Genomic DNA, 24,770 nt, shown 5'->3' on the forward strand with positions numbered 1-24,770 from the left:
GTGATCTGATGTGTCTAATGGAGGCCTTAAATGTGAGACTGCACCTGCTGCTTTGGGTCAGTAACACACTTCCAGGAACAATCAGAAGTACCCTAATGCAGTTACTCCTGCTGTCCACAGAACGCAAAGGTTGTGGGGAAATTGACAATGGAGGAAATTGACCAGGAACTCATTCCTAATCTGATATACTCATTCAAGGTGAGGCTTTAGCTTGAGAGTTCAGACAGACCTCCATTCAACAGCTAGAAAAATACCAACTGTGGGAGCTGCTGCATAAGGGGAAAAAATCACATCCAGCAACGCTGGTCAAAATGATAAAGTGCCACTCCTTGGAGTCACTTATTTCAGCCAATTTTCTGGGTGGTCTCTTCTTCTCTATGCAGTAAAATGAATGTATCTTTGGCAGAAATGGACGTTCTGTGAGGATATCTGCGCAGAAGATAGTGTTTAGGGGGCTGTCAAGAGCTTTGGTTGGACATTAGTTTTACTAAATCCATATAAATGTTACTTGTCATCTCTTGCCCTACAATGTATTCGAGGTCATAAATTCTCAGCGATCTCCATGCGTCTTCTGGCAGCCTGGAAACTGTTTATTTAAAATAAAGTCAGACCAGTGCTGCTGTGAGTGAAATATTTTCCAGCGTTAGCAGATGCCCTTCCTTCCCTGTGGCCTCCAAAGTCTGTGCAATTTTGCTACCACTCCAGCTTTTTCCTCTCTTCAGCTGAAATCCTATCCACCCAACTGCAGGGTCCTGTCAACAGCTGAATGCTGCCACCTGCTGGACATGTGATACGCTTGGGGGCTGGAGGAAACTTCCGAGCATGAAAATCTTAGGGGCAGCAAAATTGTACAGGGCTAGAGAAAATGTTTAGCTCGCCCCAGTTTTAAATGCAAAGGTGATGCATACATTCCATTTTGCAAAAGGAAAGATTCACAAGACACTTCAAAATGCTTTCAACTGTTTCTAAGTTAGATATGTTAAGTCCATCGGTTGCCTGCTGCATGGAGCTACTCGTATGCTGTGGTCACCAGTTAACTATCTAACTCAAAAACAAAGTAACTTACATGTTAGAGAATTATTTCACTATTTTATGCTTAGCAAGGCAGAAAGTGGTGTTTTTCCAGTGCCTGACCCAATACGCCACGGGCTGTGATGTTTGGGAATATTGCTGGTTATCAGTTCAGTCCACTTTTACATAGGGCTAAATTTTTCTCTTGCACCATCCAAATTCATGAATAAGTGGGAACAAAGGGCAAGAACAATGTGGCCTTTAGCTCTTAGGTCTGCCTACTTTTATTTAACTAATCCTTAAACCAAATACACAGTACAGCCATGTCGCTGACGCATGTACCAGCAGGATGACAGCGGAGAACACCCTGATTGACTTGATTACAGCCTGTAAGTAGCTAGAGAGGGAACAAATGTTTAATACTGGGCTCTTCAGTCTAGCAGAGACAGGTCTAACAATGCAGTGGCTGGAAGCTGAAGCTAAACAAATTCAGACTGGAAACAAGACTCCCATTTTTAGCAATGAGATAATCATTGAAACAACTTCCCAAAGATCATGGTGTTTGCTTTCCATCACCAGCAAGGTTTAAATCCAGACTGGATGTTTTTCTAAAGGCTCTGCTCTGGGAATTGTTTTGGGAAGTTCTCTGGCCTGTGTTACAGAGGAGGTCAGACTAGATGATCCATGTGATGTGGATGCATGATGATCACAATGAACATAACATAAGAACGGCCAGCCTGGTCAGCCAAAGGTCCATCTAGCCCAGTATCCTGCCTTCCGACAGTGCCAGGTGCCCAGGGGGAATGAACAGAACAGGTAATGATCAAGTGATCCATCCCCTGTCCATCCTGTCTGAGCATTTGGGTGTCCCTAGCATCTGACTGCCCGAACATGAGGTTTCATCCCTGACCATCTTGACTAATAGCCATTGATGGCCCTATCCTCCATGAATTTATCTAGTTCTTTTCTGTTATAATTTTGGCCTTCACAGCATCCCCTGGCAACGAGTGTCACAGGCTGTGAGATGAAATACTTCCTTATGTTTGTTTTTAAACCTGATGGCTGTTAATCCCCTGGGTCTTGTGTTATGGGAAGAAGTAAATAACACTTCCTTATTTACTTGCTCCCCACCAGTCATGATTGTATAGACCTCGATCATATCCCCCCTTAGTCGTCTCTTTTCCAAGCTGAACAGGCCCAGTCTTTCTAATCTCTCCTCATAAAGCAGCTGTTCCAGATCCCTCATCATTTTGTTGCCCTTCTCTGCACCTTTTCCAATCCTAATTTCATTTTTGGTCTCTTGTGGCCTTAGTTTGTCAAATTTTTCCTATATTATATCTGAACAATTTAACAAACTATCTGCATCACCATTCCCTCTCTGGCAAGTTCATACCATCTGGCATGAATGGGTTTGTCTTTTTTAGGGTCTGTTTGCAAGTTCACATAATGTCTAGCGCTGTCCTATGTTCAGTGCACAGGGAGAACAATTGATCACCGTCCTCTTTATAATGGCCCTTAACATATTTGAGGACTGTTATCAGCATCTCCCCCTCAGCCTTCTTTTCTCAAGAGTAAACTTGCCCAGTTTTCTTCTAATCTTTCCTCACAGGTCAGGTTTTCTAAACCTTTTTAGCATTTTGTTCCTCTCCTCTGGACTCTTTCCAGTTTAGCCACATCCTTCCTACATTGTGGTCAGGGCCGGCGCTACCATTTAGGCGACCTAGGCAATGGCCTAGGGCACCAGAATTTTTGGGGGGCGCTATTTTGCTGGAGGGGCGGCACGCGGGTCCGGTGGACCTACCGCAGTCATGCCGGCGGACGGTCCACTGCTGGGAAGGCTCCGGTGGAGCTGCCACAGTCATTTCGGCGGACGGTGAGCTGGTCTAAAGGCTCCGATGGACCTACCGCAGTCATGCCTGCGGCAGGTCCACCGGAGCCTTTAGACTAGCGGACTGCCCGCCGGCATCACTGCGGTAGGGCCACCGGAGCCTTTCCAGCAGCAGCCCATCCGCCGGCATCACTGCGGTAGGTCCACTGGGGCCATGGGGGGCGGCAAAATGGCCGTTCGCCTAGGGCGTCAGACACCCTGGCGCCGCTCCTGATTGTGGTCCCCAGAACTGGATAGAGTAAACCAACGGAGGCCTCCCCAGTGCCAAGAAGAGCTGGACAGTTACTTCCCGTGGCTTACATACAACCCAGCCCAGAATGCTATTTTATATATATTATGATAAGTTTCTTAATCTTCCGGGCATGCTGCAGGGTCCATCTCTGCTCCCCAGGGAACTAGGGAATGGTAGGTGCGGGGTTGTGATGGGGGTCACTAAATGTCTATGTATCCGTGTTGGTGCCAGGGCAGTGTGATCCATGGGTAATGACTGGAGTCTGTTTATTTTACTGCCTGTATATTTAAAAGCTGGGGGTGGGCACCTTCTGTTCCTTGCAGAAGATAAACGGGAGTGAGGAGATACTTTGCTCCCTTCCCTACTCCCCCAGAGAAGAACAGTGGACCTGCCATGTGAGCAGATTCTATGTTTCTCAGCAGACGTGTTTGCCTTGGTCAGGCTGTGCCCCATGGTGAACAACAGGCACTCAAGGGACTGAGGCCCAGGATTTTGGTTAGACTAAAATGCCTGTTGAGGGAAAATCACTAATCAGATCCAACACTTTAAACGTGTTTTATTCGGTGCAATGACCTCTCATACCACCTCTTTATAAATTAGTAATGCCTCAAAAACTCCTGTCAAACCACGTTAGTTGCTCTGATGTAAAACTGAAAGCGCTCTGTCACGCACGGACCTTTCCCAGTCCGTGTCAAGAGCCAGGCCAGGCTATGTATGGTGCATTCACAGACTGAAGGAGGGGGAATGCATTTAGTAATGGAGTTTAGTCTGGGAAAGTCTAAGTTCCACTGTTCACTCTCATTAGCGCCCATAGCCTAGCCTTCATTTGGAGGTGCTCTCGGGAGGCCCCAGCCCTGCAAACTCAATGCAGATAATGCCTTGTTTACACTGGGCCCTTGGCCACCAGTGGAGCTACCCCGGGGCAGATCCCTAGTGCAGACGTGCTGCAGTGACATAAAAACCAACGTGCACCAGCACAGGCTTCCTTGGCATCAAAGCAGGGTCAGCCTCACCCGCACGAGGCTCTTCACATCACTGCAGCATGTGTCTGCTCGGGGTTTGCACTGGGGCAACAACCTTAGTCAGACCAGTGCAACCCCCCCAGCACGCAAGGCCTGGGTCACACTCCTGATGCGAACTGTACCCTGACCACAATGGGACTCTGTGTGTGCGTGCGCCAGGCTGGAGCCTTAGCCTGTAAAGTCTTGGGGCTCTGACCCTGTCTTCACACATGTTTGTAAAGTGCTTGGCCTGCCACATAAATCAATCATTCAGAATTCAGCTGGACAAGAACTAAAGCAAACCACCCTAATAAACGCTGACACCTGAAAAGCTCCCTGAGACTGGCCCACGTTCCTTTCATCACCCGCGTGCTGGTTCTTCTCCCGGGTCTCAGACTCCCTGCCTTCCCAGGGCCCCCATCCAAGCAAAGGAAGAGAACAAGTGCTGGGCAAAGCCAATGGGGGTGACAGGCTGGGTGCTGCCCTGGGAGCTCAGGGGCTGGCAGGATGCCTAGAGGAGGCCCCAGGAGCCCATCTGAGGGTGGAGGGCCAGACATCCTCTCCTGCACAGGAAGCAGTGTGGGGTGAGGGAGTCACAGCCCCAGGAGCAGTGGGGACCAGGCTTGCACCCAGAGCTGGTGGGTCCCCCTGCAATGATGGAGAACTACAGCTCCCTGGCTTGCAGCTCCCTTAAAGACACGCTATCGAGGCCTGTCTGGCCACCGCAGCCCCAGGTCTCCCTGGCGGGGGGCAGTTACGCAGATCTAGGGGTAACTGCCTGGCCAAGAGTTTAGCCCTGAAATTCTGGTTGTCCCTGCCCCAGCCAGTACCTTGCCTCCCTGTGTGTACGCAAGGGAATGGTGTAATACCAAGGTAGCCGGCAGAAAGGGAATCAATTGCCTTTTATTGGTGGCCCGTTATTCAGGTTGGGCTGGATCCGCCATCCCTGGGCCATGCATGTGGCACTAGGGCAGCATGACTGTCCGGCTGCTGTTCCTCGCTGCCGTAAAACGCCTCTTGTTCCTCAGGCCGGAGAATCTCTCATCCAAGGTCAGGTTGGTCTGCAGGGGAAAGGGAGGGAACAGCGTGATTCACACCCAGATCTGCAGGGGGTATTGATTGAACCATGCCAGGAATGTGCTTCTGCAGCCAGCTAGTCAATTAAACTATCCATCACATGGAGTTGTGCAAGGAGCTGATTAAATGCATTTGGCTGGAAAACCTCCATCAGCACCAGACCCGACCACTAAAGTATCCTCAGTCAGGACCGGAAGAAGCAGGGGGCACCTGAGTGCACAGTATCTAGTAAGGCCGTGCTGTCCAGAACTTGAGTAACCGCGAGGGAAGATAACGCAGGAGCTTGGAGCTATTCTGGGGCACTGTGGCCATGACTGGGTAGGACAGTGTGAAAGCTAGAGCTGTGCAAATAACCAACATTTTGATTCAGGAGCCAAACTGGAAAATCCCCAAACACGAATTCAGGTTGAACAAAATGTTGAGTTACCAAGATTTGTTTTTTAACTTTTTAAAATATAAAATTGAAATAGTAAAATTCAAACAAAAAGGGGTTTTGAATCCAAATGGAAATGTTTTGTTTGGAAAATCCAAGTGGTCACACGGCAACCATGCCCTGCAGCCGTGCAGCACGGAGCATGGCACGTCCAGCTGATCTGAGCATTCATACACTTGTGCCATCCACTCTACCTGATTCGCCATTGCACGGAAGTTGAATCTTAGCGGCACTCCTCGGGGCTGGGGCTTGGCTGTCCTTGGCGGGGGTCTTCTGCCTCTGAGGAACGGCCGCTTGCCTCTCGGCCTGTCGAATGGATGGAGCATTTACTTAGCAAGCGAAGGTCGCTCATTTTCTATCACTCTCTAGCAGCAGGCAGCTGAAAGGGCCACCTGCATCTCCTTAGCCTTTCCTGGGGTATGGTTCACTACAGCCTTGATGAGTGTGATTGGCAGTGGAGAGTTGCCAGTGCAGCTTAGCCCCCAGCAGGCGTGCAGCACTGGGGCTAAAGGGAGATGCAGTCTATGCCATAGCCCAAGGCAGCAGAGCCCAGCCCTCCTGCACTGCTACTCCAGCCCCATGGCGATGGGGTTGCTAGTTGCTGACTGCATTGCCACTGCACAGCGCTAAATCCCCTCTTCCAGCCAGGGCCTGGAGCAGCATCTCTCTCCAGTGCCCCTCTGTGGACCCACAGTAACCCCACTGGGCCAGTGGTGTCTCTCCAGCGGTTGCACAATATCAGCTACCACCAGCAAATGGAGCTGGCCCTTGAGTTCAAACAGACACTTCGATTCCGACGTCCCAGGTTTGCTCCCCACCACTAGTTCCACAAGCACTGTCCCTGCAGATCAAGCCAAGTAATGAATCAGTGGAAGGAAACTGCAATCTGCTTTCAGTTATTTCAGGAGCAGAAAGAGATCATATTGTCTGGAAATTTTAATCTGAATTCTTCACTCAGCTCTAAAGTGCAAAAGGGATTTCAGAGGGCCCTTTTCAGTGTCACAGATCTTAACAGCTTGTCTAAAACCATAAACCATGGCCATGTACTCACATATTGGTGTGGCTTGCCTGAGGATTACAGACAGAAATGGTTAGAACTGCTCCAGAACTGGGCTGCAGCTGCCACCTGCCGGGAAAGAGAAAGTTAGTCCATTTGGTTTGTGTAGTGATTATGTGTGTCTCTTTTAATTCTCCCAATTACCTTCTCATCCATGGTCGTTTCCCTTCTGTGTGTGGTTCTGTTTTCTGTAAAATAAAATGCAGGAGAGAGAGTGATTTTAGAAGCTGTCCCTCCGAGAAATAATTCCCTCTAAAGTAGCTTAAAATAACAATTTGTATACAGAATATCACCACTCTATGGTGAATGGTCCTTTAGAATATTCACTAACTACTTATGCTAACCACTCTGTTCCACCTCGTATTCGCTGTGATGCTGGGAGCACCTTCCCCAGCCCTGAAGAAGAGCTCGCTGTGGCTTGACAGCTTGTCTCTCTCCCCACCAGAAGCTGGTCCAATAAGAGAGATTCCCTCACCCGCCATCTCTCTCTAATATCCTGGGACTGACATGGCTCCAGCTGCATATCCCCAATAAGTCAGTGAATTTGATTTTCACTGTAATGTATGGATTAGTCGGGGCTAATTTTGCTCTGTCCCTTCTGTCTTGCAGTCCAAGCAAACCCGATTTTATCACCTATTCTACTGTTATTAGCCAAAGGCCAAAGTGGTAAGCTGAGACTCTGTGTTTGTAATCAGCAGCGGCTCCAGGCACCAGTGCTCCAAGTGCATGCCTGGGGCGACAAGCCGCGGGGGGAGCCCTGCCGGTCCCTGCGAGGGCAGCAGTCAGGCAGCATTTGGCAGCAAGCCTGCGGGAGGTCTGTCGGTCTCGCGGATTCGGCAGTAATTCGGCAGCAGGTACGCCAAAGCCGCGGGACCAGTGGGCCTCCCGCAGGCAAGCAGCCGAAGTCGCAGGACCAGCAGACCTCCTGCAGGCAAGCCGCTGAATCCGCAGGACCAGGGACCCCCCGCAGGCAAGCAGCCGAAGGCAGCCTGCCTGCCATGCTTAGGGTGGCAAAATACCTAGAGCCGCCCCTGTTTGTAACGCAGCATTATCATTTAGTGCACACTGCTCTGGGCCTGGGTCCTGAACATACTGATGCCCACAAATACCCAAGTGCTCTTGTTGGCATGTGGTTGCAGGATCAGGGCCCACAGAGCAACGCCAACAAGCATCTCAGTAATTTGGCTTGAACAAATTGTCTGAACATTCACTATTGTAAGGGGCATGATTGTCCATAGGCATTGGTCTGATCTCTGCCAGTAGAAGGAGGAGAGTTACTGAGGCCAGAAATGGTTGTGACTTATGTCTACGCAGCCCCCAGGAGCAAGTCCCCCCAGCCTGCATTGACAGAGTCCGGTGAGCAGGGCACAGAGTGCTCCAGGACAGCGGTGTAGACAGCCCTTTGCAGATGCCAGGCTTCACAGCCCATCCCCAGCCTGAGCCGCAGCTTCAAAGTGCGGTCTACACAGCTGTGTTCAGCCTGCGCCCTGCTAACCCAAGGCTGTCGACCCAGGCTGGAGGTGCAGTGCTGTGGGCTGTGCACACACACCCTTAGAGGCCGGCACCAGGACACGTAGACATGTGCAGGACACTTAGAACTGAGTGAACAGCATAAGAGCAACTACGGCCCCGATCCTGCATATGCTCACTCACTTTTGGAATATAGGCCCAGCTGGATTTCAATGGGTGAGGGGCCTTTGAGGCTCTGAGTCATGCACTCTGTATAACCACGGCTATTTCTCCCAGCTAATTGCAGAAGCAAGGATTCACATGTGGGAGGGAGGGAGACAGGACGATTCACATTTAAATAAATTATCAAGTTTGTCAGATCTTACAAGAGCTTGTCGCACACTGACCCCTCTGGTAAAGCTGACTTTGGATTGCCTCTGCTGGAAGGCTGGTCTCTTGTTTAGCGTGAAAGGCCTGCAATTAAAAGAAAAAAGGCAAAGTGACGAAACGATTGCCTTGAGAAGGAGCATTGGGAAAGGTTTAGTCATCAGCTTAATAGGAAATAATCTAACTGGGTTTGATTTTAAAACACATGAAAAGCAAACCAGGAACTGCCAGCTGCCCAGGGCCGCCAATGTTGCTGCTACGGGTAAGATGTTCCAAACGCTTCTCGTACAGAGCTGGGAGGAGCCAAAGTCTCTTGGGCAGCTCTGCACTTGGCCTAACAGGAGTTATGCCATGGGACGTTATTCTGGGACGAGGCTCCTGTGCTGCTCCCTGGTACACTGTTATTCCCTTAGGAGCGGATCAAACAGTCAGTTTTATTCCCAGGACAATTTCTGAACGAAATGACAAACTAAAGTTTGGTGTTTTCCAAAAAGAAAAAAATGTCAACTTTGAATTCTCAGATTTGGGGTTTCTTCCCAGCCTCCTCCTCTCTCTCTCTCCATATTTTAATTTGGGGGAAGGGAGTAAAAAAGGAAAAGGGACGGGACAGAAATTAGAAAACCAAAACTTGCCTACAGAAATGTTTTACACATTCAAACACTTCAGTTCAAAAGGAAAGGAACATTTTGGTTTTGTTTCAAATATTTTCATCAAAAAATCACATTTGATTGACATCAGGCTGTTTTTGTGAAAAATTCCGACCGTCTCCAGCCGCTGTGCTGAGTCCTGCCCCTTGCGCCCCTGTTCCCCAGGACACAGTAGTGGGTCATTGAGCTCATTCAGGCGTAGTGCAGCAGGTGACTAGTGGAACCCAATCTACAACTCATCCTGGCAGAGAAGAAACGGGGTGAAGTACTGTGGCCTGTGTTATATGTCAGACTGGTCCCTTCTAGCCTTAAAATGTCCGAAGAGAGCATCAGCCTCAGCTCCGAATTTCCCTGCTCTCCTTATTTTCAGTCCCTTGGGCCAAGATTCAGATCACCTTGCTGGTGTCAGGAGTACCTTCTCCACGAGTAGGCTCACTGCTCACTGGCTACCTGTGCAGTGAAGTACAGTACAGTGTGAATTAGGCTACTGGCCTCTGGCTTTTAAGGTTTTAGCACCTTTTCTTTACTTTATTTTCAAGTTAAATTTTCTGGTTTTATAAAGGCAAAAGTAACACGTGCAATCAAAGTGTCGGGCAAAATGTTTACTACTAGTTGAAATTCTAATGTATTTGTTAACAGTGGCAGAGGAAATGTCTGTTGTTAAACACAAGTATGCAGTAAGCTTGTTTCCAAGTGATTTAGCAATACAAGAAGGAATATTTCATGAAGTACAGTGCACTCCATGGCGGCTGCACCTCGCCAGTCAATGCAGAACGAGAGGAGATTTAATAGCACGAGAGAGTCTTCCAAATTGACAAGGAAATAATTTCTCAATCAGATCAATGTACCAGACTGTTTACCTTCTAGCTGGGGCTTGGCCAGGGACTCCCGCTGTCCTGAATCTCTTGGGGCGCTGGGGTAGCTGTCTCTGTGCTTCAGGCTGTCCGCTGTCACTGCTTTTTGTAAGCACTTCATCATGCTGGTTGCCCTAAAACAGCTTGTGATCAGCTATAGTTGCCGTGTTTGCTTTCTCAGTAGCCAGAGAAAAGGGTCACCAAATATGACAAAGCAGGGGATTAGTCTCTACCAGAATACTCACATGGATGTTGTTCCTGATCTGTCCCCAGCCACACTGCCATGGGGGTCAGGCAGTACTTAAATCTATTTGTTTGTTTGCTGGACTGACTTGCTTCCCTTTTGTACATGGTTGTACTTGGTCTGCTGGAAAGACTGAGTGTGTCCAAGCAATCTGCATTGCTCATCACATCATTCAGGATGGGCTTTGTTTGGCAGTTTTCAGGGAGATTCATCCTTGGAACTGACTCACTCCCACTGTCCCCATGTTAATTTCACTGGGACTGACTTCTCTCCTGTGAAGGGCAGTTGCAAATGTGTCAGTCCCAGGATATTAGAGACAAGGTGGGTGAGGAAATATCTGTTATGGGACCAGCGTTTTTTGGTGAGAGAGCCAAGCTTTCGAGCCACATCAAGCTCTTCTTCAGGTCTGGGAATGGTACTCCAAGAGTCACCGTGTCACTTATTTCCTATGTGACTTTTGTATTATTATGAAAGATCCTGATGTGTAAGTGTTTTTTCTTCTTTGATAATTGACATGGTATGTAATCAATCCCTTAAGCTTATTAAATCCTGAGATGTTTTGTGATCTTTCCCACTATGACATGGATATTTCCACTGATCTATGATATTGTAGCAACTTCTTTTCCTCAATCATGTCTCTTTTTTTAACTGTAATTAACAATTTTTTGAAATTTTGAATGACAGGATAGAATGTTTCAAAGGGAGTGTGTGGGTGTATTATATTTCATAGGGAGGACAGAAATGCCAAAACTTGTTTGCGGAGACACAGGATTATGCAAAGACAGTATGACGCAGGTCACAACCCCCCTGAAATCCTGCCTCATTCAATAAACTACAGCTTACTGTTCACCCCTGCGCTGAAATACCTTGCTGGATCAGAGCCTTAGAATGTGGAAGAACAGACACCTCAAAAGATCCCCATTCAGTAAAGCAGAGCTTCTGCATTTCTTCTAAATACTGCTACTTACTACCCCCCGCATGTCTGTAGGATCATCTCCATCTCACTGTCACCACCCACTAACCGACACGTTTCCACAGACTCCTACTCAGTTAATTTCTGTGGAATGAAAGCTACCTTAGAATTCTGCTTCCTAACAACTACTTCCTACTTTCTCTTAATATCCTGCCATAGTCAGTACGTACCTAATTCATTTACACGCCCTTTAAATAAGTACCGAATTCTATACACATGCAGATGCAGTGCTGCCCTCGTTCACTATCAGAAGATTGTCATTATGAGTTATCATTAGTTTTAAAAAACGTATTGAGCACATGTGAAGTACTATTTTCAAACCTTCCTAACTCACCCAAATCAAAATGGATTTCTACCATGACAGCAAAAGGCAACTCTCCTCCTGCAGACTATCTACATGCTAAATTTCAGCTTTCTGTCCCAAACCACTTTGGTGTTAGAGATGTTCAAAACAAAGTTACAAGAATTATTTTAATGGTAAAGCTGTATTGTTCCCCTATTCTCTTGATGCTAAAAATAGCTGAATCACTTTTCTAGTCAAACCTTAAAAACCAATCAAACAAAACCCCCCTTCAGAAGGATTTCAGGCTGACAAGGTGAAAATTTGAGAAAGTTACAAGTTACCCAAAAAGGGGAGTTTTATCATGGAACCAGTTCAGCAACCTTAACTAAAGCTGTCGCTAGTACCTCTGTAGAATCCATATGCCAATGAGCCATACAGACCTCATCTTTCCAAACCCACTGAAATCAATGGATGTCCTCCCATTGGCCTCAAAGGGCATTGGATCTTGCCTTGTGTGGGCAAAACTGATGGTGACTCTTCAGCTCTTTCCTTGGGAGAGGCCACAATAAGGGGAGGTGACCTGGAATGGCTGTCTCAGACAGGGCTGCTTTCGCACAGCCAAGCAGCACAGATTCCGTAAAATACATTGACACCATTACAAGCTTCACCCCCTATAAGCTTAACTAGACAACAAAGAAAATATTCTCTGCTTAGACTCTCTTCTCTTAGGCAAGTCAAGATAAAAACCCCAGGCCCTTCCAGAACGCTGTGACACTGAGGAACAGCTGTGGATTCCCCCCTGCCCCGCCTACCTCTTGAGCTAACGCCTGCCGGTTTAAAGGGCTTGCTCCATTTAATGTGGCAGCTACTCTTCCTCTTGGACCAGCCATGGCACTTGGAAATGGTCTTCTGTTATACGGCTGCTGTCCAAACCCTCTTCTAAACCGATTGGGTCCTAGGAAGAGAAACACCTGTTTTAGAATCCTTCACAACCTGGACTTAGGAATTTGAATGCTTCAGCGGGTTCATTCACATGGACCCAAGGGTAACTCTGTTGACAGTGATCAGGGAGCTCTGGGGGCACAGCTACTCTGGGTTAGCATTGTTATCAATTCTTATTTTGAAAGCACCTCTTATTTCAAAATGTGTCTGGTTGAAACGTAGTGTCAGCCTGGGAGCAATAATTTTAATAATAACAAAATTTAAATGTACTGGATTTTCTTAGTATAGGAGCTTGAAATGTGTCTTGGAATGGTGAGATCTGTTTTGCTCAAAAAGAATTAATTAAAAACAATATAAGGGGCTTTGTCTTTCCAGTGACTTGACTTCAAGGTTTTAAAGCTGTATCTGATTTGATTTAGGAAAGGTCTGAATGTTAAGACTTAACTGACTTGCGTACAGAAGACAATTCTGACTTGTAATAAAGACAGTACCGCAACGAGCCTTCCTGTCTGCCGCCAGAGCTCCCATCCGCACATTGCTATGAAGTAGCTGTGAGATTCCAGTGCCCTCTGGCCACTGACATGCAAATGAGCGCACGCATCTGGAGGATTAACCTGCAAAGGGCTGGGAATGGTCGTGAATGCCCAGATGATGATGCTTCATAAATGAACAGGGGTCTATTCCCTTTTGTAGCTTTATAAATCTTTGCATAAATTCTGCATCTACCTGCTGCTGTTGTTGGTAACAAATGAGCAGTCCACACACACACACAGCTTAAAGCCCATTTAGCTTTAGTGATATTTTCTTTTCTCAAAGCCTGTTCATGTTTTGTGCTTTCTGAACTGTAAAGAGAGAGTAAAACAGCTCTTAATCTTTAGGTGAAGTTATGGTGCATTATGGTCTAATTACTATATGTGATAAACTCATGTAGTCAGAATTGTTTGTCATTTTCAGAGAGGCCATCTCAACAAAATGTATATTGACACTCGTATAAATTATTGGTCAGGACATAGTTTCAAGAACAAGCATAGCTCATGATGCTTTACAATGCTTAATATCTCAATGCAGTTAACAAAATACTGCACTCTACATAACTTCAGTATTTCAAAACGCAAAGCAGGTACAGTCTGTCTACAGCACTGAGTCAATAATTCATGATGACTTGAGCAGCTAGAGATGAAGTGTTCTTATGAAGCACTGATGTTCCTTTGACACATGGGCCTCACAGGTGACGTCTGCACTGCAGTGTAAGCCCAGGGCTCAAACTCAGGCTCAGGCCTAACCCCCTTCCATCTACACACAAATTGCACTAGCCCAGGGCTGAGACCCAGGACCCCAAAGACATGGATGGGTTTGACCCAGGGTTCAAGCCCTGTGGCTTTGCAGTGTACATGCAGCCCCACTGGAGTCTTGTTCTGGGACTCTGCCAAAAGTATCCCACAATCCCACAGGTCGACTTCCTGTCCCCTGGACAGTGACGTTTTCCCACACTGTACCACCAACTAAGAGCTGCAGTGGCCACATTTTGGGAGAACACGAGGAGTTCTGGGATAGGGGTGGTTGAACACAAGCTCACACAACGAAGTGCGTATGCTGGAGGCCCAGGTTGGGACCCAGGGTTCAACAATTCCTAACCTGGGTTACACATGAGGGTAGATGTTCATTCAATTTGTGACTACCTGCATTTACCAAGAACAAATCATGCCAAACCAGCTTGATTTCCTTCTTTGACAGGGTAATTGGTTTGGTGGCCAGGGACTACATGGTGGACATAACATAACTGAATTTCAGCAAGGCTTTTGACATAGTCCCCCATGACATTCTGATAAATAATCTGAGGAAATGAAGGCTGGATCAGTGGATACATAATCAGTTAAACAACCACAAACAGAGTAATTAATAATGGAATGATGTTGGATTGGAGGGAAGTCTCAAGTGGGGTTCTGTAAGGATCTGTTCTGGGTCCAGTGTTGTTTAACATCAATGTTAACGACCTAGATGTAGACAGAGAGAACATACTGATGAAGTTTGCAGATGACACAAAGCTAAAGGGGGTTGCAAACACTTTGGAGGATAGAGCTAAAATTCAGAGGGATCTTGATGAATTGGAGAACTGGGCTATAGCCAAGATGAAATTCAACAAAGACAAATGTAAAGTGCTGCACTTAAGGAAGAAAAACAAAATACATAAATATAGAAAGGGGGAAAACTGACTTGGCAGCAGCGCTGCTGAGAAGGATCTGGGAGTTGTGGAGGATCACAACCTCAACTGGAGCGAGTAACGTGATGCTATTGCAAAAAAGAGCAAATGCAATTTTTCACTGCATGAACAGAGGCACAGCATGCAAGTCGCAGGAGAGTACCGCTCTACTTAGTGCTGGTTAGGTCTTAGCGGGAGAACTGTCCAATTTTGGTCATCAGTGTCTAAAAAGCATGTAGAAAAACTGGAAAGGATCCAGAGGTGAGTGACAAAGATGATCAGAGGGCTGTGAAGGAACTATGAAAAGCGACCAACTATCATCTGTGACCAGTGACCACATTTTCTTACTCCCTTTAGAGCCTGACCAGCAGCTGCCGGAATACTGTATTTCACTGGTGCAGCTGGAGGGATTAATACTAACAGGAGCCAGGGTCAAAAAATCCTGCTCCTGCCAGTCAGTTCACACTGCAAAGCCTCCACTCACTAAGGCCTGAGCTTCTGTAAATCATCACTGCTCCATTGGCTTCCACGGAGCTCCCTGGATTTACAGCAGCTGAGAGTCTGACCCAGAATACACTGTGTGTATGTTGCTATTTTAAAAGTTGCAGACCCCACCCCTGACATAGTGGGGCAACGTTCGTTACAGCAGATTTTCCTAAACTCAGCAGGGCATGCTGCTGATAAGGAGACTCTCTGTGCTGACACGGGGAGCTCCAAACTGTGTTTGTGCAGAGCACAGCTATGCTGGCCAAGAGCCTCCTCTGCCCCAGCAAGCTGAGTTCTGAGAGGAGCTCCCATGAGAGCAGAGCTTGACAGTCTCTCTTGGAGAAGATTTAACACAAACTCCAATAACCACTTGGCATTGCAGACGTTCTGGAGCAACCTTCACCAAGTTTTAGGCCAAATTGCAATACAGGCAATTGTGTTTCATCTGTGTAAATCCCTGGCTGCTTTATTCAGAGACTTAATTCCCTGTGTTGCTGGTACTTGTGATAAGAACTATCACACTTCAGCCCAGAACTGGCTGCATTTCAGGGGTGATTGAGTTGAAGTAAGCCCTCTCAATGTATAAGGCCAAATTCTTGGCAGTATTGAGCACCCTAAACTTCCACTGACTTCAACTCCAGCAGGGGCAGTGGGTGCTCTGTAGCTTACAGGAGCAAGTCTTAAATGCAGTTTAATCTGCAAAATGCAGAGGCTTTCAAAAACCGTGATGTAAATTAAGAATAAGGGAATTTTTTTAAAGGAATACCTACACTAAAATCGTGACAGACTGTATCCCTATTTTCACAACTTTTACAAAACTATGATACATATTGTACAAAGTATGCCTTGTGAAGTATCATTTGAAAACTCATAATTTGCTGATCATTATTGTCCTGGTAAAATATGTGTGGCAATGCTGTATGTAAAGTTATAAGATTCTCCTGTATGATGTTACTCAGGCATATTCCAAATCTGGGGAAGCAGCCCAAATCAGTTCCTCAGAGACAAAAGTTTAGCCAGCACCACAGCCTGGCGTCAGCATAATCAAATGGACTATCATCTGGTTAAGCAGCCATTCTTTGGCAGGAAGAAGGGTGTAAGCAAGGAATTTACATTTTGGCAATGAAACAGATGGGGGTTCCAGTGTGAACAGACTGGCTGTCACCCGACCCCCCACTGGAGATGATTCTCAAAGAGGAGGAAAAGATATAAAGATTAGGAACAGAGGACACAAACCACTTCTTTCCTCTCATTTCTACTCATGGCATCAACAATGTCTGAAGGATAAAAGAAGCATCCTTGAACTGGGTCCTGGCTGAAGGAACTCAGCCAGACTGTTGTAAGCACATGGTGAGAAAACCGTTTTTGCTTCAAGTTCACTTAGCTTATCAAGTTAGATATTAGTTTGCGTTTTATCTTTTATTTCTTTGTAACCAATTCTGACTTCTATGCCTCATTCCTTGTAGTCACTTAAAGTCTATCGTTCTGTAGTTAATAAACTTATTTTATTGTTTTATCTAAACCAGTGGATGTTTGGATTGCAGTATTTGGAAACCTCCATTTGCGACAACAGGGTTTGTGCATATCGTTTTCTGCTACTGAAATGATGGACTTTCTATGAGCTGGTACTGCACAGAAGGAAGGAACTGGCAGTACAAGATGCACATTTCGGGGGGGGTCTGGGACTGGGAGTTTATGGTATCGCTCTGCAATATAATTCAGGTGTGGCTGGCTAGCAGCACTCATGTAATTCATCTGGGAGTGACATACATGCTGGAGGCTGTGTGTGAACAGAAAGGAGTGGTAGTTCTCACAGCAAAGCAGAGTAAAAGGCTCCCCAGGTTGGAGAATTGAGGGGATACTGCTGTTCAGCTGTCCAGATTGTACCCTGCAGAATGTCACAAAAATCTGTAGTTTGACTTAGTTACCTCTGAGTTCACTCTTGTCAATGGCTGAACAATGGTGATTCAGGGTACAAGACCATCGGCATCCTAAATAATGTTTTGTCTGATTTGCTAGGGTAAATTAAGAGTAACTTCTTCTGAACCGTAGCAAGATGAGTGCTGCTCGTTGTGCTGACAGAGAATGTACCAAGAACAGGACCTATGCTCAGTACTCATACTGCACTACATACTGTTTGCACTGAGAAGAGAAATAGTTAAGATAGAGCAGAATAATCCTCTAAAACCTTCAGCAAACTTGTTTAGCAGCAGTAAAAAACAGATGGAAAAATCCTAAAATGCACAAAAGAAGTCATTTGAGCTTTGTGAATAAAAAGTAGTAGAGCCAATTTAGATTATTGTGTGGTCACACATTACTATTCAAGGCACATCCTAAAAATAAGGGTTCAAGCAAAATGACAAATTAACTCCAATAACTGAACTATCAGAGGGCAACCTAAGGGGTAATTTAAGTGTGTTCTGGGAAAAGGGGGGGTTATGAAGAGTATAATTAAAATATGCAAAACTCAAAAGGAAAGAGTTGATATTAAGTCATTTTGAATTAGTAATTCATGAGGAAGGAAGGCAGAGGAGAAAGGCATGAATTTAGGCTTTGAAAGAGCCTGGATATTCAATTGTTACAGACAAATTCCTTTTTGCTAAGCTACCAAGAGCAAAAGTAGATATTACAACTGTCCACGATTAGAGAAGCAAAGCTTTGGGACGATATCACTTGGTGTGCAAATGTACACTCAAAAGAGGAGAGTCAGTGTGGTTGGCTTCACAGGCCTCCTTCCATCCTAAACATCTCCTTAGTTCCTATGCCTGCACTTTAGCATTTACATACCTTGCAGGTTGCGTTGCATCCAGATACGGAACCTGGGTCTCCCATTTCCATATGCTGAATTCCTGTTCTTGACTTGCTGCCTTCGTTTGTCCCCTACTAACTTTGCGCCTGTTTGTCCTTTCCTGTGGCGCTTTATGATGTCATCTGGATTGGAAAACACAAAGGGAAAAAAAACAGGGAAAATTGCAATTTCAGCTAACATCACATTCCACTGCGAGTACTTCTAATTATCCTCCATATTGAAAACGGCTTGTGCTCCTACAAACGGGGCTTGCCAAGTGCTAAAGGCCCCAAATCAGTCCCATGGTGGTGGTGGCCTGTGTAACTGTAACTGTGAATGGAAGGTAGAAATGAACAGAAGTATGGGTTCTGTGACGTGCTGACCACCTTCCCTCTCTTACAGCTAGAAGTGGGGCTCCAAAAACTTTTTTCTGCTGTACCCTAGGGTCACAGCTCGGGAAAGTTTGAATACCCGTGAGCTGGAATGTTCCCTCACTATATAAAACATTCTGGTTAGTTGGAAGCAAATAAACACCTGCAAGTAAAGTGAAGTAAAATAATGCACACCCCATCCCAAAGGAAAGTCACCATTAAATACATTGTGAGCAACACAGAGAAACCAAGCAATTCACACCCAATCTCCTCATACTTACACCAGCTAGACAATATTCCCATTAGGTTTGCTTTGGTTTTTAATGGAGTAAAGACCTGCAGAAGGAACCAATCTGCTGTTTGTAATACCTGAGAGACGGTATTTGATAAGGTTAATTAAAAGGGGGAGGCAGGTTAGAGCTAAAGTATTGTTCCTCCTGTGAAGCCATAGCTATAGAGGATTAATTTAATAACTACACCTACTGCTGCTTGGTACCTGAATTTAATTAAGGGTCACATTCTGCATGGGCGTATATCTGGATTAAGTGCATGGAGATCAGTCCTTATCTACAGCGATGTCCCTGAGAGCAGACTTTGGCTGTACGTGAAAATGGCTGTAGGGACTGGACCATGTATCTGCCCTAGTCATACGCATCTCAAGGATGATTTAGGTGGGGATTGGTCCTGCTTTCAGCAGGGGTTTGGACTAGATACCTCCTGAGGTCCCTTCCAACCTGATACTCTATGATTCTAAGGGCAGAGAGATGTCTGGCCTCCGATATAGCACAGAAAGCTGGGTGCTGCCCAGAGATCCTGCCCTTGGCATGCCCCTCACAAGGGGCTTTCACACAGTCCTCCCCAGCCCCCTGCCCCCAGAGACATTCATAATTGCCCCACAGGGAGTAAGGAGGAGGCAGGGCCATGGATCTGACCCCCCGCTGTGCAGTGTAATCCAGCTCACTGCTACCTCTGGGACAGTGCTGCAGCTCTGCACTGCCGGTCATAGTGCCCAGGGCTTCCAAGGCACAATGAAGCCCTTGGTCCATAAGCAGTTCGCCAGCAGCCACCCCCCTGAGGATTGTAAGATGCTGTACAACCATTAATGAATTAATTGTCCCTGCAACTGCACATTTTACAGATGGAAAAACCGAGGCACAGCAATGATAAAGGCCTGAAAGTGGGGTGATAAATGAGGAATCACACTCATTAGGGGTCTGAGTTCATTTAAAGTGACATCTGTAAAGGTGTATACCCCCAACAGTGTTCCCAACTCTCAGGGATCTATCATGAGTCTTGTGATGTTTTTTTCATAAAGCCCCAGCTCCAGGAGTTATGAGATTATGTGAGAATCTCTGTTTCCATTTAAAAAATATAAGTAAATTTCTAGCCCTGCTGGTTGCAAGGAAAAACTTTGAAATTGTGAACCCTCCGAAAGCTCAAAAACCAGCAGGCAAATAAAAACAACCCCAACTTATTATTATTATTTTAAAATCTCATGACTTTTAAGACAATCTCATGATTTTCAGTGACCTGACTCAGGACTTTTAACTGCACGGGGTTGGTGATACTTCTCCAGTTGTTTGGAACGTGCACTCAAACAGTTGGATGGAGGCACATGAGCTGAAAAGTAACGGTCTTTCCCAGCATGTATCAGCATGGAGCACTGTAACAGCATGAGAGGAAAAAGCAGACGAGCACTGAGTGGGGAAATACCTGCGTTTCATGGCAGGGAGGTGGATTCTCTCTAACAGATCCCTCCTCTGTCCTACACCAAGGGAACCAGCTATTAGGTTTCATGTTGAACAGAGGGATTCAGTTTCCATGTTTGCCCCCTGGCCAGCAGCAGCAGCAGCAGGTAGGTATTTTTGGAAATCGCCCACTGCCTGCACAGGAAAAGGAGAGAGCAACCCGCTGGCCCTCGTCCTGCTCTATAACGGGTTAGTGACTGGGACTGCGCCACCTGTCAGCTCTGAGTCAGCCTCAGTCCCGCCTCACCACACATGGGTGGAGAAAGGGGACCAGGCAACACTGCTAATGTCCCAGACTTCCACAGAACACCTGCTGCAGGGCCTATAATTAGATCCGGGGGGTTAACTGTTTGTTCAGTGGAGAAAGAGATACTGGGTCATGGTGCTCACAGCATGAGACCTGGTTGTTGGTCATGTCTTCTTTTGCTGGACTCTGTTGCCTTTCTGGGTGTAATATTATTGGTCCTGAGCCTGTACAATGCCACCCGTTCATATGGCTGCAGTTAACTTTTCCTTTGATTAAACCCTTATACATTTAAACCTAAATTAGTGGCATTATGGCAGCAAGAAGGAGAATCTCTCTCTCTCTCTCTTCACCACTGTCTTACTCCAGGTTTTTGCTGGTTCAGCTCCAGTCAGACATCTGTATTTCTGTTAGTTGCAGACTTCCTTAAACACATACCTGTGCCTATAGACCACTGTGATAGGACATGCTTTAGAAACACTTAAACTAGACAAAAACAGCTATGCACCTTAGGATGGAGCATGGTGTTGCTACTCTGAGAGGCTTCAGAAAGAGCTCCTGCCGCCCATGTGGGTTACTTTGGATGTGCCTGGGAGCTTTGCCGAATTAACCTTGCCCTTGAGGTAGGTGCACTTTGCAGGAATCATAAATAGTGAAAGATGGATCATAAAGGTTCTGCTAAAAGTGAGCCTTCAAACCTGCTCTGAGCACCGCTTTCCGCGGGAGCTCAGTCAGTCCAGAAGGGACAACCACACCTCAGAGGACCCAGTGCTAGGTTCAGTCAGAGTGACCCAAAAGAAATAGTGAAATTAGGGGCCACATCCTCAGCAGCTGTAAATCAGTCGAGATTCATTGAAGTCAGTAAAGCCACATCAATTCACACCAAGCCAAGGATCTGGCTCTGGGTTTTCTGTGAAAACAATATAACTTTTTGTTGTTCTGCTCTAGAATTTCTTCTGTATCTGGATAGAAACAGTCCCGTGCAGCTATTAAAAGTATGACGCTAACCCAGCAATTCAAGCCTGGCAAAGTTTGTTTATAGACTGGAAATGTCAGTGTAATAATTCTCCCGGGTCTGTATCCCAAATCTCGTGACTTAATAAAAGGACAGTTGTTTATGCCCAGATCAACATATTCACTGCCAGAAAACTGATTGGCCTAATGAGCGAGCTGCTATAAATAGTCTCAGCACCAAGTGACCACAGGCCCTGGCTCATGTTTTCATTTTGGCCGAGGGTTCATTTATGGATCTCTCTCCAACCTGCTGGGTTTGAAACTTTCAGCTCTGAAGTTAGGTTGTGTCCCAGCCACGTTCAGAAACAGTTTTTTAAACTATGATTTTTTCCCCACTTGTTCTCTTTCTGCCATTTAACACACACACTGCATTTATCACAGCCATACATTCTCTTGGACTGTAACCTTGAGCTTTATATTGTATGGGGCATGGTCTGTATGCCTGACAGCCTGCTATCTTTCTGTGTAATTCTATGGGGCACTGTCACATAACTGAAACCTCAAAATACAGGGGGGAAACCTGACAAAACAGCTATTCTGATGTTACTAGTCCTTGGGAAGGGTCTACTCCAGCTCCCTTTAATATCCACAGCAGTTGACTAGGCCCTTAAAATTCCTAGATTATGCTGCAACTGGGACCTAATTTTACTTATAAATAAAGGCCAAATTTTTCAAAGGGACATGACAGAATTTGGCATCTAATCCACCTCTCCAGTCAAATTGCACTAGATCAATTTCTTTTTCTTGTTTTCATTTATTAGAGCACAATTGAAAAAAGTCAGCATTCTTCCTGCTGCAGTATTTGGTTTTTCACCATGTTCACAATATTCCTCCGCCTTAGAATAGACACATCCCAAATATCCCAGCAAAGACCACATGTCATTCCCTATGAACCTGCTCGCTGGAAATACCCAGAAACAAGCTGCTGGCCTGGGTCTGAGCCAAACCCCACCTGCTGCTCCACCTGTGCAGAGGGTGTGGGAAAAGCAGCTCTACACCCAACAGCAGTGTCTTGTCTCTGGTTTTGTTTGCTTCTACCATCAGACTGCGGAGCCGGGGGTCCTAGCCTCGAGATCCCGGATTGCAGAATGCCCGCTTGAGTCCTGCACAGGCAGTAGTGCCAGGCAGTACAAGGAAAGGCTCAGAATCAGCTCTCGCCGTCCGCCAGCATTTCTGCCCCTTTGCAGAGGGGCGCCGGGGAAGCGCCCAGCCAGGGGGCGGGGATGATTTCATGCCACTGGCATTGTGCTGAGGGCGGGCCGCTGGCTGCCGGGCGCAGGGAAAGCTCGGGCAGCCAGGCACCTCCCGTTCACTGCCAGCTCGGGCGGCCGGGCAAGGCGCTCTCGGACTCGGGGACACCAGGCGCGGCGCGCCCCGGGACAGCTCCGCCAGCCGGCCCAGGGTTCACCCAGCGGGGCCGGCGCCGGGCCGGCCTGCAGCTCCGTGCCAAGCCCGGAGGGGCCCCTCGCAAGGCTGCGGCAAACGCCAGCGCACGGGGCACGGCTCGGCCAGTCCAGCCAAGCGGCTGCGCCCCGCGGAGCCCAGCGCGGAGACCGGGGCTGGCGGGGCCCGGCTCCCCTGCCGCTGCGCCCGGCGCACTGTGCGCTCTGCCTCTCCAAGCGCTCCAGGCTGCGCGCCCCGGCACCTACCCAGGGACATGTCAATCTCCTCCGCGCCCCGCTCCGGCCCCGCGCCGGCTCCCGGCTCCGGCCCCGCCGGCTCCATGGGCTCCTGCTGCGGATCCAGCGCCGGGAGCGGAGAGGCAGTGCCCAGCCTGGCCGGTGCTCCGGGCGCGCTGCCCAGCTGCCCGTCCCCGCCCGCCGGCTCTGCGCCCAGCTCCTCTGTGCGCCTGCCTGGAATGTGCCAGGCCGGAGAGTGCCAGCGGGCCAGCCAGCACCCACCCCATGTATCTCCCCTGGCACCCACCCCTGGTATCCTCCCCTGGCACCCACTCTGGCACCACCCCGGCACCCACCCCTGGTATCCTCCCCTGGCACCTTCCCCGGAACCCACACCGGCACCCACCCCTGGTATCCTCCCCCGGCACCCAGCCTGGCACCCACCCCTGGCACCCACCCTGGCACACTCCCTAGCACCCACCCCGGCACCCACCCCTGTTATCCTCTGCTGGCACCCACCCTGGCACCACCCCTGGCACCCTCCCCGGCACCCACCCCGGCACCCACCCATGGTATCCTCCCCCAGCACCCACCCTGGCACCACCCCTGGCACCCTCCCTAGCACCCACCCCGGCACCCACCCCTGGTATCCTCCCCGGCAGCCTCCCTAGCACCCACCCCTGGTATCCTCCCCTGGCACCACCCCTGGTATCCTTCCCTGGCACCCACCCTGGCACCACGCCATGTCACCCTCCCTAGCACCCACCCTGGCACCCTCCCTAGCACCCACCCCGGCACCCACCCCTGGTATCCTCCCCTGGCACCCACTCTGGCACCACCCCTGGCAGCCTCCCTAGCACCCACCCCTGGTATCCTCCCCTGGCACCCTCCCTAGCACCCACCCTTGGTACCTACCCTGGCACCACCCCATGACACCCTCCCTAGCACCCAACCTGGCACCCTCCCTAGCACCCACCCTGGCACCTACCCCAGGTATCCTCCCCTGGCACCCACACTGGCACCCACCTCTGGTATCCTCCCCTGGTACCCACCCCAGTCCACAGCCAGCACCCACCCTGGGCACCCTCCCCAGCACCCACCCCAGGCACCCAGCCAGCACCTGCTCCGGGCACCCTCCCCAGCATCAGCCAGCACCCCCCTACACAATCCCCCCAGTGCCCAGCCAGCAGGCACCCTCCCCCAGTGCTCCGCCAGGACATACTCTGCCCTGCTCCAGGCATCTTCCTTCAGCACCACTCACCCTGTACCCTCTACTCCACCTGTGGCACATTCTCCCAGCACCTATGTGCCCCAAGCACCCTTCACCCCCCTGGGCACCCTCTTCCAGCACCAACCCAGCCTGCACCCTCCACCTCACCATGAGCACCCACACCCAGCACCCAGCTAGCCAGTCCTCTTTACCCGCTCCTGCCAGCGTCTGTCAGCACCCAGCCAGCCAGCATCTACCCTATCCCAGGCACCCTCCCCCCAGCAGCCAGTACCCCACCTGAGGCACCCTCCCCCCAGCAGCCATCCAGCACCCCACCCTGCTCCAAGCACCCTCCCCAAGCACCCAGGGAGCCAGCACTTGTCCCACTCCGGGCATCCTTCCCTCAGCACTCACGTAGCCAGCACCATACCCACCCTGCCTCACGCACCCTTCCCCAGCACCATCCCCCTATCCCTGCCCGTTTTCCCTCTCCCCAGCACCCAAGCACCCAACCTAAGCTGGTAAAATATAAGCTTCTAGAGTCTTTCATGTGGGTTCCCACATCTGTACCCCAAAGTTCAGAGGGGGGGGGAACCCTGACAGCCTCTCAGC

The 24,770-nt window shown here is 48.4% G+C and overlaps 1 protein-coding gene across 1 annotated transcript; it reads right to left on the bottom strand.

Annotated features, from left to right (window-relative positions):
* Positions 1-5,008: 5,008 nt before the first annotated feature.
* LOC115658078 (UAP56-interacting factor-like) lies at positions 5,009-23,092 on the bottom strand. The gene is made up of 9 exons (XM_030576587.1): positions 22,979-23,092; positions 17,952-18,095; positions 12,349-12,491; positions 10,043-10,170; positions 8,535-8,622; positions 6,844-6,887; positions 6,694-6,768; positions 5,837-5,948; positions 5,009-5,193 (listed from the first exon to the last, which is right to left on the bottom strand). The coding sequence occupies exons 1-9, from the start codon at positions 23,052-23,054 to the stop codon at positions 5,098-5,100; spliced, it is 906 nt and encodes a 301-aa protein (XP_030432447.1). The 5' UTR covers positions 23,055-23,092; the 3' UTR covers positions 5,009-5,097.
* Between the last annotated feature and the right edge of the window lie 1,678 nt (positions 23,093-24,770).

Source organism: Gopherus evgoodei, chromosome 9 (assembly GCF_007399415.2).
Source record: "Gopherus evgoodei ecotype Sinaloan lineage chromosome 9, rGopEvg1_v1.p, whole genome shotgun sequence".
Lineage (NCBI taxonomy): Eukaryota > Metazoa > Chordata > Testudines > Testudinidae > Gopherus > Gopherus evgoodei.